The sequence below is a fragment of the Carassius gibelio genome, chromosome B8, assembly GCF_023724105.1.
Source record: "Carassius gibelio isolate Cgi1373 ecotype wild population from Czech Republic chromosome B8, carGib1.2-hapl.c, whole genome shotgun sequence".
Taxonomy (NCBI): Eukaryota; Metazoa; Chordata; class Actinopteri; order Cypriniformes; family Cyprinidae; genus Carassius; species Carassius gibelio.
Genome location: NC_068403.1, coordinates 28,049,207 through 28,063,716, shown reverse-complemented (window position 1 = coordinate 28,063,716; position 14,510 = coordinate 28,049,207). Strand labels below are relative to the sequence as shown.

Below are 14,510 nucleotides of genomic sequence, written 5' to 3'. Positions count from 1 at the left end.
AGTACTGACAACATGAGGCTCACAGCGAACATAGTTCCTGGCAGGTCTTGAGGGGCAGGTAGGTGAGGAGGATAACTAATAACAAGGAACAGGTGACTGCTAATAATGGTAAAAGGAACTGGAAGGACCAAATAAGGACAAACAGGAACACAAAGATATTGCATGTCATGCACTGTAATATCGGGAGGGGTGGGCGGCATGGAGGTTGGTGTTCAGGTTCAGGTTACCATGGCAGATCAGGGTACTCAGGAAGCCTTGACGGAACAGGGGACTGACTTCCGAGCGGCCGGTGAGCCTGTACTGAGGACTAGGGAGGAGCTTAGGAGAACATGCGAATGCCTTGGTTTGGGCAGGTGGTCGAAGCCGCTGGCGAGTTTCCTGGCTTGAGGTGAGCTGGGGAGACACGGCTCATTCCAGACAGGGCTGGACAAGGAGACTTGGAATTTATCTTGACTTCTTCACCTCAAAGTCGCAATTATTTAAATAGAAGATGAGATTAATCAGATTGATCAAAGGAAATTCACATGTGGGGAGAACACAGCGGATTTTATCCTTGTCCAGCCCAAGCTGGAAACACACTGTAAGTGACGAGTCGTGCCAGCTCACCTTGTTGGAAAGCATGAGGAATTCCTCCACATATTTCTCCAATGTCCGACCACTCTGCTGCAGCACACACAGCTTGTCCTCAGCCGTCATCTTCCTCTGGTATTGGTCCTGGATTCTGTGTTGTGGTAGTGGTTGTCGTGAACGCGCATGATGAATGAGTAGCAATAAAGGAATCTTTTAATAAACATCATAAACCCAATTTCACCTTAGAAATGAACATTAAACCAGGACAAAGGAGAACAGAAAAGGCTTGAACTCAGCTGCCAAACCCTTTTGAGAGACTCACAGAGGTAAACTCAAGTGTTGTTAACTAGATAAATAACCAACTGTAGTTAAAAAATAAGCCCAATATTATAATATTATCTATTATCATTACCGTATTTTTCGGACTATAAGTCGCACCTAAGTATAATTCGCATCAGTCCAAAACTACGTCATGACGAGGAAAAAAACATATATAAGTCATACTGGACTATAAGTCACATTTATTTAGAACCAAGAAACAAGAGAAAACATTGCCAACATTAGTTTTCAGTGATAGACTACAGGAGCACTGAGCAGCATATAGCGCCCTCTTGTGACTCTAGACGGTAATGTTTTCTCTTGGTTTATGTCAAATTAATTTGGATAAATAAGTCGCACCCGACTATAAGCCACAGGACCAGCCAAACTATGAAAAAAAGTGACTTATAGTCCGTAAAATACGGTAATAATATTTTTTATCAATTGTTTATTATCAATAAATGAGTCTGAAGATCAAAAACAGACTTATTTTACAAAAATCTGATATACATATTTATAATAAAATAAACTCAAACCATATGTGTGTCAGTCTTCAGCTGGTGTACCCAGGATTGCCACCAGAGGACACTGTGTGTTTGTGTATGCATAATGCTTGTGTCTGTTTATTTGGTGCAATGTTTTTTTCATGTCAATTGTCTGACCCTGCCCATCTTGTTAACTCGTTGTTTTAGTTATTCCACCTGTGTCTCCATTATTACCTTCCCTACTTAATCTCCTTGTGTTTGCAGTCCTGTGGTGTTTCATTATTCGTCACATGTGGTCGGATGTGTCTATGTGCTCCTTGTTCTGGCCTTCCTGCATGTTTTTTCCCTTGGGTAGCTTTGTTGTTGTTGTTGTTAGTTTATTATTAATCAAGAGTCCATGTATTGCATTTTTGAGTCCTAACCTCATCTCTCTACATGGACCATGAAAATCTATATCTACTAGTAGCCTATTACTGCTCAACTAATAAAATATTTAATGATTAAAGCATTATAAAAAATATTTTACAAATTCAATTCGATCCCTTTTCTCCCGTGCAACATTTACCTTCTCTCATGTTTCCTTCATCTCTGTTGGTGTTAAATGCTACTAATGTTGAACGAGATTTTACTCAAAATGAGGGGGAGTAGGGACAATCTCAAATGAGCTTGATTGGCTTTTAGCTGCTGGCTTGTAGCCATTTTCCGGCATGGAGACATATATGACATAACCAAAATAAAAAGGTTTCTGTTCATGAATCTTTCTGACTAAATACATAATCAACATGTTCACAAAGCTGACACTTTAAGGTTTACTGTTCAACAATCAGAATTACTCAGACTGTTATGATAATAGAGATATATAAGCTCAAACATAAAAATAAAAATATTAAAAACATATTTTTTAAATGTATATATATATATATATATATATATATATATATATATATATATATATATTTTTTTTTTTTTTTTTTTTTTTTTTTTTTTTTTTTTTGCTAAAGCCGCCACAAGTCTACCAAAGCTTCAGTTGAAATTTCATAATATAATCAGTACAACTGTGAATTTTATTGAATATTTTCTAAGGCCATGTCATGTGTGTTTTTAGAGAAGGCTAATCTTTTTGATTTATGGCACTTGTCATCTCTGTAAACTCATATGTAAAGCTGTCCTGTGTGATCTGTCTTTATATTTGGCTCTGAATACTCCCCATTCATGATTCTATTGTTCTCACCAAACAAGTCTTTCACACCTCTGCCAGGTGTGACACATTATCTGCATTATTCTTTTATCATTATTATTAGCCTTTCCTGTGGTATTTCAATGTTCACAAAGACACCAAACTGCAATCTCATTTTAATCTCTATGTATAAGTATGCATTTACCCCTTATTTATCAAAAGTCTTACTATAAAAGTACAACAAAACATTTTCTTACGACCTTAAGTACATTATTGTGTCAAAAATTAGAGCTAGCATTAGAGCTAACGTTAGCATCAAGCTACATCAGACAATATATGAAATTAATAGTACACTTTTACTCAAAACTACCTTTAAACCCCGATCAAGTGTGTGTAATAACTTCATTTTCCGATCACATGGAATTTGGTCGTTTACTGTTGTAAAAATATGTTTTTATATGTATTTATAGACTTTTACATTGCTGCACAAGTTATCATTTCAGATGTACATTTTCAATATTTTCTATAAAAATGCCCCAGATCTCATGAAAATCTCATAACAAGCTTTACTATCTTTTACTAATCGTGGGTTTATTATTCGGATATTTCGTGGGTACAGAGGGGTATCAGTGTTTTTGTTGTCAGATATAAACACGGAAGTGTACATGAACCATGTGACATGTTGTAACATTGTCTGGTTATGAGATTCTAAGATTGACAAGGCAAAGGACCAATAAGGGTCTGTCTGAGTCACAGCACAACATGGAGCCATGCACACACACACACACAGATCACTGGGAGAGGCTATTGATCATCAGATCGCGTAAATCAGTGGAAAATGAATAGAAATTATGATTCTGTCTAAAGAAATATGAAGTTAACATCAGTAAATATATCAGTATATCTCCGCAGATATGCATCCTTGGCCTATAAATCCTTTTTGATGCTGTTCAGTGACTCTATGTGAACACAAATAAACTGCTGCAGACATGACTGAATTTGAATGAGTGGTGAATTTCTATTCAAAATTTGGCATAATACAGATTTATTATTTTGCGCTCCTGACATAAATTACTATATAACTGTCACTGTAACAATGTTTTATCAAAACAGTGGTCGAATATCGAAGCTATTGATGCACAGTTTGTTCAGATCAAGTAAGAGAGTGATGTTGAACATGTTGTGAAAGTGAAATAATAATAATCTGGGGTCGTCGCCAATCTTTGACCACAAAGGGGTTAAACATCAAAAAGTATACTTTTAAAATCATGCTAATTATTTATAAAGCCCTGAATGGTTTAGTTTCTCAATGCTTGAACAAGCTCATGTCGCATTTTTGTCCTTCACATCCACTGCGATCTCAAAACGGAGTGATTTTTTAGTACCTAGAATATCAAAATCTATCCAGCATTGTTATGGAGGAAGACACTCCGTCAGTTTAAATCTAAATTAAACACTTATAAAATTGATAAGGGAATTAAGATCAATATAACTCAAAGGGGATTGAATTACAGTGAATAAGAACCTAATTAGTATGCAAATTATTCAGAATTAATATTTACCACTTTATCAACTATTCGTCCACCGATAAGTTGAGGTTAGGGTATTTTATCAGTCACTTGTCAAGGTCTTTGAGTTCCAGGCCATGTGCAGCTTCATAAACAGTTCGGAGAGGCCCCCTTCTCTTGTCAGCAGGGTAGCGCTCCTCCATGACAGCTGAATAGGGCTTTGGTGGTGATTCATCACTTTCTCTTTGACGTGGCAATCCCAGGATAGGGGAGGCAGCTCTGCTGGTCAGGGGTGAGACCAGAGGACGCCTTGTCCTGGTTGGCTCAGGGTGCAGCTCATAAGCATGCTTGAGTTCCTCTCTGATTTGAGTCGGATTCTTCTTTTACATAGTCGAGCTGTTGAGTCAAGCTGCTGATCTGATTTCGTGTCCTTTCAAGATGGTTTTCAAGGGCCTTTATTCAGCTGTTCTTGTCTCTGAAGTCAGCCTTGGCTTTTTCCAGTAGCTGCTCTGCATACTGTAACTTGTTGGTCAGATCATCTTGGGCAGCCTTGGCTTGTTCTAATTCTCGGCTGGTGGTTGTCAATGTTTCTTGAAGCCTTTTGATTTCCTTTGTGGTTGTAGTTGTGGAATGGATCCTGTGTCATGATGTCAGAGATGTTGGAATCCAGTTGTTTTTGCGTGTGCTGTCGTAGGTTGTTGGCAGCTTTGGGCACGAGGCTGCATGTCACGTCACTTAACCAGTTCTCTAAGTTTTCCCAGTGGGTGATGGGATTATCAGTGGAAAAGAGACTGGCACAGATCTGTGAAAGTGTGTGAACTTTGAATAAAAATATGAACAGCGATTATATTAAACAATGTTTCCTGAACTCAGAAGATTAAATGTCAAAATATAAATAATATAAATTTAAGTAATGGCATTCAAGTAAAAAAAAAAAGCAAATAAAATTTAGCAGCAATATCTCAGATATTGTAACTTATTCTGTCAGTTGTGCAACCAGTGAAGTTTTTGGAGCGTCATCCACAGTGGACCGGCGGCCACAGTATCACTCTTGCTCGCACATGCAGTCTAGTGATGCGCGGTACCCGCTTTTATGAAATTACTTGGCCCGCCCCAGCCCGCAAATAAAGTAACATTTCTTTACCCACCCCGACCCGCGCATCGGGGACATCACGGAAGATACGTTGCTACTTAGTCCTTCGTATTTTAACCTTATCAAAGAACCTAATAAAATATTAAAATATATATTCCAAATATTTAATATAGGCTATATGAAATTGCAGTAGTGATGGTTCGTCCGTGAACAAATCTTTTAGGTTAATGAATCATTCTCGTTCAGGTAATCCACTGACTCATATTTCTGATTCACTGAAGTTCCTCTCTCCACAGCAACGCGCGAGCACGGCGCTTATAGCAGCGCATGCGCAGCTCGTGAACAGCTCTTTGAACTGCTTCATCCTGTCAAAGAGTTACTCAAGATGTGATGGAGCATGTGATTAGTTGAATGTAGTGAACGAATCCGCCCTTCACTGAACGAGATCGATAGATCTTCTCATTTGTGAACGAGCAGAATGAACTGATACATCTCGTGAGGAGAAAAAACACAGGTGTCCATAGGGAGGCACTAGAAGCGTGCGTTGCACACACCAACGTGAAATACGTCTCTTACAAATCTGGAACGCAGTCATTCTTTGAAGTATCGATACTAATAAATTTAGGAATCGTGACGTTTTTAATTTCAGAGAATCACGATACTTTTGAAGTATCGGTGCACCGTGCAACACTACTTTGAAGGTCAAGATTTCCTATTACACAATTGAAGAGCTATTGCCAATGTAATGCTTAGGGTATAGGTGATTACGATTAGATTTAACTCTAGTCAACTGTAGATTCGTCACAAATTAAATACTTCTGAGTCAATATTAATTTAATGGGAAGAGGGAGGTGAAAAAGAGTAAAACATAAGGTGGGAATGTTCACAGATTGTTAGAGTGGAGATGTCAAAAGGTTAAATCATTTCAACACTGCTACAAAACACACTGCATCCAGCTTCAGCGAGCCACACAAATGCTTGCGCTAACCTACGAGGCTAATGGCTTTAGCATAGACTTCCATGAACACCTGAGTCATTTACAACAGTGTGCGCATGCGCACTTGAGGGTCAACCGGAAAATCACGTCTCGGCTGTTACTATGGTGACGCACAGCAATACAGTTCAAGACGCACGAGGGTATGTCTGCATTCAAAGTTCAAAACATTACATGATATGGCGGCCCATTTCAGTATTACACAAACAATGTGAGCTTATACTTTATGATGTAGCGCTCAATAAATCTCAGCTCTTTGTGAGTGAGGCAAAATATTTTGTGCACTGCAGATGCACTACGGTTAAAACAATAATGTTCCGCGGAGCGGAGTTCTTCGTGTCAGTTTCTGTGGACACGCAACATAGCATGCAGGATTTACTGCATCAATTACTTGATCAAGATTAACAAAATACTCGGACTCAAATTCCATTCAAATCGGACTCGGACACATGTAGTGTTTCACGAGTAACAGTATCTTAACTTCCAGTGAGTCGATACAAACAGGTACATTAGTTAGTTAATCTAACGTCAACCTAGGGAGACAGATTAGTTGATTTAACATTGGAACACGCAATAATTAATCAATCTAGCTATAACAAGGCCTTTTAGGAAGAAAGTGACGAACACAATCACTTCTGTCCTGGTGCGCTGTATGGCGACTTTCTTTAGGAAGAAAGTGAGGAACACTCTCACTTCTGTCCTGGTGCGCTGTATGGCGACTTTCTTTCGTCTTAACAGGCAATCTTAAATTAGTTTACTGCAGTTTCAACAATAACAACAAAACACTTATACAAACTAAACGTGAGTTTAGATTTCCATTCATTCACACAACACCCTGTTATGCGCTCTTAACGTTACACATTACAATAAAAATACTTGTTTTCCTGTGTCTCTAATCTATCTTTCTGGACCAATAGATTAGATACAATCACAAATGACTTGTTTTGTGCTTACAAATTAGTTTAAACTGCCCGCATTCTCCACCATAAAATGTAAGATTAATTAATTAGTGAATTAAGATCAATATAATTCGAAGGGGATTGAATTACAGTGAATAAGAACCTAATTAGTTCAGAATGAATATTTAACACTTTATCAACTATGCGCCTCGAGCTATGTTTCACGTACATGTACAAAAATCAGTACACACATGTAACACACCGATACCTACAATAAAGTCTATTGGTACGAAATCCTAATCCCAACAGGAAGTCGGTTATTTAGAATTTTCTCTGCAAAATTGGTGTTGTTTTTGCTATCTTCAGTGGTTGTACTTTAACAAATTTCTCCTACAGATTTATTCAGATCAACACAAAACTTGGTCAGTGTAATCTAAAGGCCTTCGCGATGTTAAATTGTGAAGATCTTGAGGTTTCGTTAAAGGGCGTGTCCATGGCGCTCTGACAAATTTCGATGTTTTGCCATGAAAAAGGAAGTTGCTGTAACTCAGACATACAATGTCCAATCTGCCCTAAACTTCACATGTTAGAGAAGACTTCTGCCCTTAACAGATCTACATGCCCATATTCAGTTATAGTCAAGTGACATGTTTTATGCTGCAACAAAATACTCCTATAATTTTTTTGACATTAATGTATTTTTTGTGGTCAGTCTAATCTTAAGGCCTGTGTAATGTTAAATTGTGGAGATCTTGAGTTTTTGTTAAAGGGCATGTCAATGGTGCCATGACAAAATTTGAGGTCACGCCACATCAAAAGAATTTGCTTTAACTTAGGCATAAAATGTTCAATCTTCCCCAAACTTCATATGTTTGATAAGAGTCCTGGCCTGAACAAATCTAAAGGCCAATATTCCATTATAATGATAGCGCAACCCGCTGGCAACTCTCCAGTACCTACAAAAAAGTCTCTTGGAGCAAAATTCTAAACCCAACAGGAAGTCGGTTATTTTTAATATTATTGAGCAAATTTTGTGTCATTTTTGCCATTTCCATGAGTTGTATTTTAATGAACTCCTCCTAGAGACTAATTCAGATCAACACCAAATTTGGTATGCCTAATCTAAAGGCCTTTGCAATGTTAAATTGCGAAGATTTTGAGTTTTCGTCGAAGGGCGTGTCAGTGGAGGCCTGGCGAATTTCGATGATTCGCCATGAAAAATGAAGTTGCTATAACTCAGACATACAATGTCCAGTCTGCCCCAAACTTCGTATGGTTGATAAAACTCTGGAACTGAATAGATTGACATGCCCATATTCAGGTTATATTCATAGCGCCACCTATTGGCAACAGGAAGTGTCATATTTTATGCTGTGAAGAACTACTCCTAGAAATTTTATGACATCAATGTCTTTTTGTGGTCAGTATAATCTAAAGGCCTGTGCAATGTTAAATTGTGAAGATCTTGAGTTTTCGTTAAAGGGCGTGTCCATGGCGCCATGACAAAGTTCGATGTCTCGCCATGGGAGTAGAAGTTGTTGTAACTCAGGCATAAAATATCAGATCTTGCCCAAACTTCACAAGTTTGATATGAGTACTGACCTGCCCACATCTGGAGGCCAATATTCCATTGGGTGTGGCAAAATGGCTCGATAGCGCCACCTATACACTTTCAATGGAGTGCACCTCGAGCTACATGTCACGTACATGTACGAAAATCGGTACACATATGTAACACACCAATAGCTACAAAAAAAATCTCTTGGTACGAAATCCGAATCCCAAAAGAAAGTCGATTATTTTGAATTTTTCCTGCAAAATTGGTGTTGTTTTTGCCATTTTCAGGGGTTGTACTTTAACAAACTCCTCCTAGAGATTTATTCAGATCAACACCAAACTTGGTCAGTGTAATCTTAAGCCCTTTGCAATGTTAAATTGCGAAGATCTTGAGGTTTCGTTAAAGGGCGTGTCCATGGCGGCCTGACAAATTTCGTTGTTTCGCCATGAAAAAGGAAGTTGCTGTAACTCAGGCATACAATGTCCAATCTGCCCCAAACTTCAAATGTTGGATAAGACTCTTGTCCTGAACAGATCTACATGCCAATATTCAGTTATAGTCATAGCGCCATCTATTGGCAACAGGAAGTGACATATTTTACACTGTGACAAACTACTCCTAGAAATTTTATGACATCAATGTCTTTTTTGTGGTCAGTCTAATCTTAAGGCCTGTGCAATGTTAAATTGTGGCAATCTTGAGTTTTTGTTAAAGAGCGTGTCCATGGCGCCATGACAAAATTTGATGTCTCGGCACAGCAAGAGAAGTTGTTTTAACTAAGGCATAAAATGTCTGATCTTCCCCAAACTTCACATGTGTGATAAGAGTCCTGGCCTGAACACATCTGAAGGCCAATATTCCATCGGGTGTGGCAAAATGGCTCGATAGCACCACCTATATACATTCAACAGAGTGCGCCTCGACCTATGTTTCACGTACATGTACAAAAATCAGTATACACATGTAATATACCAATACCTACAAAAAAGTATCTTGGTACGAAATCCAAATCCCATCAGGAAGTCGGTTATTTAGAATTTTCTCTGCAAAATTGGCGTTGTTTTTGCCATTTTCAGGATTTGTACTTTAACGAACTCCTCCTAGAGATTTATTCAGATCAACACCAAACTTGGTCAGTTAAATCCAAAGGCCTTTGCAACGTTAAATTGCGAAGATCTTTAGGTTTCGTTAAAGGGCGTGTCCATGGCAGCCTGACAAATTTCTATGTTTTGCCATGAAAAAGGATGTTGCTGTAACTCAGACATACAATGTCCAATCTGCCCCAAACTTCACATGTTAGATAAGACTTCTGCCCTTAACAGATCTACATGCCCATATTCAGTTATAGTCATAGCGCCACCTATTGGCAACAGGAAGTGACATGTTTACACTGCGACAAACTACTCCTAGAATTTTTTTAAGATTAACATATATTTTGTGGTCAGTCTAATCTAAAGGCCGGTGCAATGTTAACTTGTGGAGATCTTGAGTTTTTGTTAAAGGGCGTGTCCATGGCGCCATGACAAAATTTGATGTTTCGCCACAGCAAGAGAAGTTGTTGTAACTCAGGCATAATTTGTTCGATCTTCCCCAAACGTCACATGTTTGATAAGAGTCCTGCCCTGAACACATCTGAAGGCCAATATTCCATTATAATGATAGCACCACCTGCTGGCAACAGGAAGATTGGCACTTTGATACAAGGCCTTTGCGATGTTAAATTGCGAACGACTTGAGGTTTCGTTTAAGGGCGTGTCCATGGCGCTCTGACAAATTTCGATGTTTCGCCATGAAAAAGGAAGTTGCTGTAACTCAGACATACAATGTCCAATCTGCCCCAAACTTCACATGTTAGATAAGACTTCTACTCTGAACAGATCTACATGCCCATATTCAGTTATAGTCATAGCACTACCTGCTGGCAACAGGAAGTGTCATGTTTTACGCTGTAAGAACCACTGTAAGAACCACCAGAAATTTTATACCATAAAAAAAAATTCTGGTCAGTCTAGTCTAAAGGCCTTTGTTATCTTGACAGAGAGTCTTGTTTTACCTGAACTTGGCAGAGCTAGGTTCTGATGGCATAGACATACTCCTGGCTTTAGTTCTGTTCCTTAACACTTTTCCATGAAAAGGATCCTCACTGCAATCATAGGCTGAGCAACAATAGAGTAAAGGCTCTGAGCTTGCATCTGACCTCAGTGTCCACTTAGACTCTGCAGAATCCTCCATCTGGATGAAAAAAATGGAACAACACAGCAAAATACAAGTGTGAATTAACAGAGTGGATACACATAGAAAGATACAGAGTTTTTTTCTCAGGCCTTACATGTAACATGCTTTGTTCAGGAAAAGAGTTGGAAAAATAACATAACAGAGTTATGTTTACTGATTTAGTGTTGTAGTTTTTTTTAAGATTCTTAAAATCTGTGTGAACCAGAAGTTTTTGCCAACTTAAGTTCAGTATGGTGACGTATTTCTATTACAGTTATTTTTTTTACAATGTCACCATTTTCAACATTTGTAAAAAAGTTGATGAAATGAAATGTCACTCCCCACTACTTAAACCAATTAAAGCACAATTTATGCCATTCTAGCTAGAATTAATAATAATCTAACTAGTTAACGTTACTATACGAGAGAGAATGAGAGATGAGATAATGAGAGAATATCTGTAGTGAGCATTTATTATTACGAAAAGCAAAAAGTTTACACTGATTGTTCTTTCTTGTTTTTAAGCTTGTAATCTGTTTTAACAGCATTTCTGTCGCGATCCGAGTATAAAAAAATGCACCTGCTATGAACACCTGTACGCGTCATTTTACGCTATCGCGAAAAACGTTTAGTTTTACAGAGTATGTTATAAAATAAAGGCATTAGGCAATACACATAGACAGTAAAAGAAATACATTAGCCGCTAATGTAGCCGCTGAGCAGCAGTACCTCACTTAGCCTTGATCCCGATCCTGTCAAGAGATGAGATAATGAGAGAATATCTGTAGTGAGCATTTATTATTACGAAAAGCAAAAAGTTTACACTGATTGTTCTTTCTTGTTTTTAAGCTTGTAATCTGTTTTAACAGCATTTCTGTCGCGATCCGAGTATAAAAAAATGCACCTGCTATGAACACCTGTACGCGTCATTTTACGCTATCGCGAAAAACGTTTAGTTTTACAGAGTATGTTATAAAATAAAGGCATTAGGCAATACACATAGACAGTAAAAGAAATACATTAGCCGCTAATGTAGCCGCTGAGCAGCAGTACCTCACTTAGCCTTGATCCCGATCCTGTCAAAAAAAATGTATGTGTATAGCTCACTGTATGTCTAGAAAGACAGCAGACGTTGTGTCTTTCGACTGTGAAGGAAGGAATTTAATACTTCCATTGATATAAGTGTGGGGACGGACACAGGGCTAACCGGTTAAACAGTCTCTGTTCAGCTGTCATCTGTACACGAGCTGAACACTTCCTGGAAACATCAACCCTTCGCCCACTGGATTATACAGAAAGGCAGGTCTTACTTTAAGAATGAATATTCATTACTTAAAGCGTAGTATAATTATTACTGGCACAATGAGCAAAATATTAATACAAATCTATCAGAGCGCGTTTGAAATACCAAACACAGAACCAACAAAATAGACAGCTGGCAGCAGGATGTACACGAGGAACCTGTAGTAGACACTGTTGGCAATTTACCTATTAGAATTTTATTTTATTTTTTTATTATTTTTTTTACTGTCCTTGCAATGATACAAAAACGGTAAAAATTGTTGTACCGTGTGACAAAAAAAAAAAAAAAAAAAAAAAAAAAAAAAAAAAAAAAACGTAATCGGAAATTAGATGTATAAGCCTCTCAAATATTATTTAATACTGGGAAACTCGAAAATAATTTTGATAACTGGCATAAAGTTGGCTTGACAACTGTAAAACATAAAACAACTGTTAAGTGCTCATGTAGGTGTTAACTATAATGCACAACTTTTATAATTTAGAAATGTACTAAAATAAACCATCAAATAATATGCAAAACAAAAATAATACTTTTTTTCAGTACCGAATGGGCCCAAAATATGCCATAATTTAAAGCTCAATAACATGTGAGCAGAATTCCTTACAGTTGTAAACTGTAAACTAATGCACACATGTAACATTTTTTATATTTATTAAAATAAATTGTTAATAATATGTACAAATTTCTATTTTTTCCATTATGGCATGCAACTCAAATATACATAATTTAAAGCTCAATGGCATTTTGAGGAGAATGAATAACAGTCATAAAAGCCAACTGATAACTGTTCCCCTAGGTATACAGTGCACACCCTTACTTTTTATTTATTTATTATTATTATTATTATTATTATTATTATTATTATTATTATTATTATTATTTTATTAAAATAAACTCTAAATCAAAACCCTTATTTTTTTCACTATTGAACGGCCTTAAATACAAAGTATATAATAATTTAAAGCTCAACATGAGCAGAATTCCTTACAGTCGTAAAATGTAAACTGTTCATCTTGGTCAACTATAATGCACACATTTTACATTTTTGATGTTTACTAAAATAAACTGTAAATGATAAGCAAAAAAATTAAAAATAAGAAAACCTATTCTGTCAATGCTAATGCTTCTGTGCAGCTAAATGAACAGAATGCAGGCCCACATCTGCTGAAACCTTCTTTCTCTATAAAAGAAAGTTGGTTTATGCATTTAGAAGATTAATGCGTGCCCACAAAGATGTCTCTAACATGCAGGGGTGGGGACAAGTCACACATGGTCAAGTCCAAACAAGTTTCAAGTCTTAACCATCAAGTCTCGAGTCAAGTCTCAAGTCACAGTTCAGATAAATCAAGCAAGTCAATTCAAGTCAAGGGTTCACACTAAGCAAGTCAGGTCGAGTCCTGATAAGTTTCAAGTCAAGTCACAGTACCCAAATAAATAGAGGTCAGTTTTGTTCGATATATATTTATTTTTGCACAGAAAATATTAACTTTTATACAATTACATTTCTAGCTTGATGAATGACCATCACCTTCAGCTTAACCTTACAAAGACTGAACTACTGGTGATTTCAGCTAACCCATTGATTCATCACAACTTCTCTATACAGCTGGGCTCGTCAACCATAACTCCTTTGAGGACAGCCAGAAACCTAGGAGTTGTGATGGATCATCAATTAAGCTTCACTGACCACATTGCTACAACGACCCGGTCTTGCAGGTTTGCCTTATACAACATTAGGAAGATTAGACCCTTCCTGTCAGAGCAAGCAACCCAACTTCTTGTCCAAGCTGTTGTTCTCTCCAGACTGGACTATTGTAATGCTCTCCTGGCGGGCCTTCCTGCATGTACTGTCAACCTTCTGCAAATGATCCAGAATGCAGCAGCGAGGGTTGTCTTCAATGAGCCAAAAAAAGCTCATGTTACTCCTCTCCTCATCAGGTTACACTGGCTACCAGTAGCCGCTCGCATCAAATTCAAGGTACTGATGCTTGCCTACAAGACGACCACTGGCACAGCACCAACTTACCTAAACTCACTGGTTAAATCCTATGTGCCCTCCAGAAGTTTGCGCTCTGCAAGTGAACAACGCCTTGTGGTGCCATCCAAAAGAAATTCAAAATCACTCTCACGGACCTTTTCCTGGACTGTGCCCAGCTGGTGGAATGACCTCCCAATCTCAATTCGTACAGCTGAGTCTTTACTCATTTTCAAGAAACATCTAAAGACTCATTTTTTTCGCCTGCACTTAACCTACTAACACCAGTACTTTTCCTTTTCTTGTCTTTTTCATTTAATAATAAAAATATATATATATATATATATATATATATATATATATATATATATACCTGGCTATGCGTTCTATACTAGACTAACTGAGACTTGTCATGG

General features: G+C 37.6%; 1 protein-coding gene across 2 annotated transcripts in view; it reads right to left on the bottom strand.

The window, feature by feature from the left end:
- The window catches only part of nadka (NAD kinase a), a 222,193-nt gene extending 210,111 nt beyond the window's left edge, over positions 1 to 12,082 (bottom strand). The window contains exons 1-2 of one of the 2 annotated variants that reach the window (XM_052562924.1): positions 11,870 to 12,082; positions 10,656 to 10,834 (exon numbers count right to left, since the gene is read on the bottom strand). In XM_052562924.1, coding sequence (XP_052418884.1) covers positions 10,656 to 10,834 — 179 coding nt within the window. In that variant the 5' untranslated portion in view covers positions 11,870 to 12,082. Of the gene's footprint in view, positions 1 to 10,655; positions 10,835 to 11,545; positions 11,567 to 11,869 lie in introns of those variants that run through there. The other variant, XM_052562925.1, reaches the window with a different exon arrangement.
- Between the last annotated feature and the right edge of the window lie 2,428 nt (positions 12,083 to 14,510).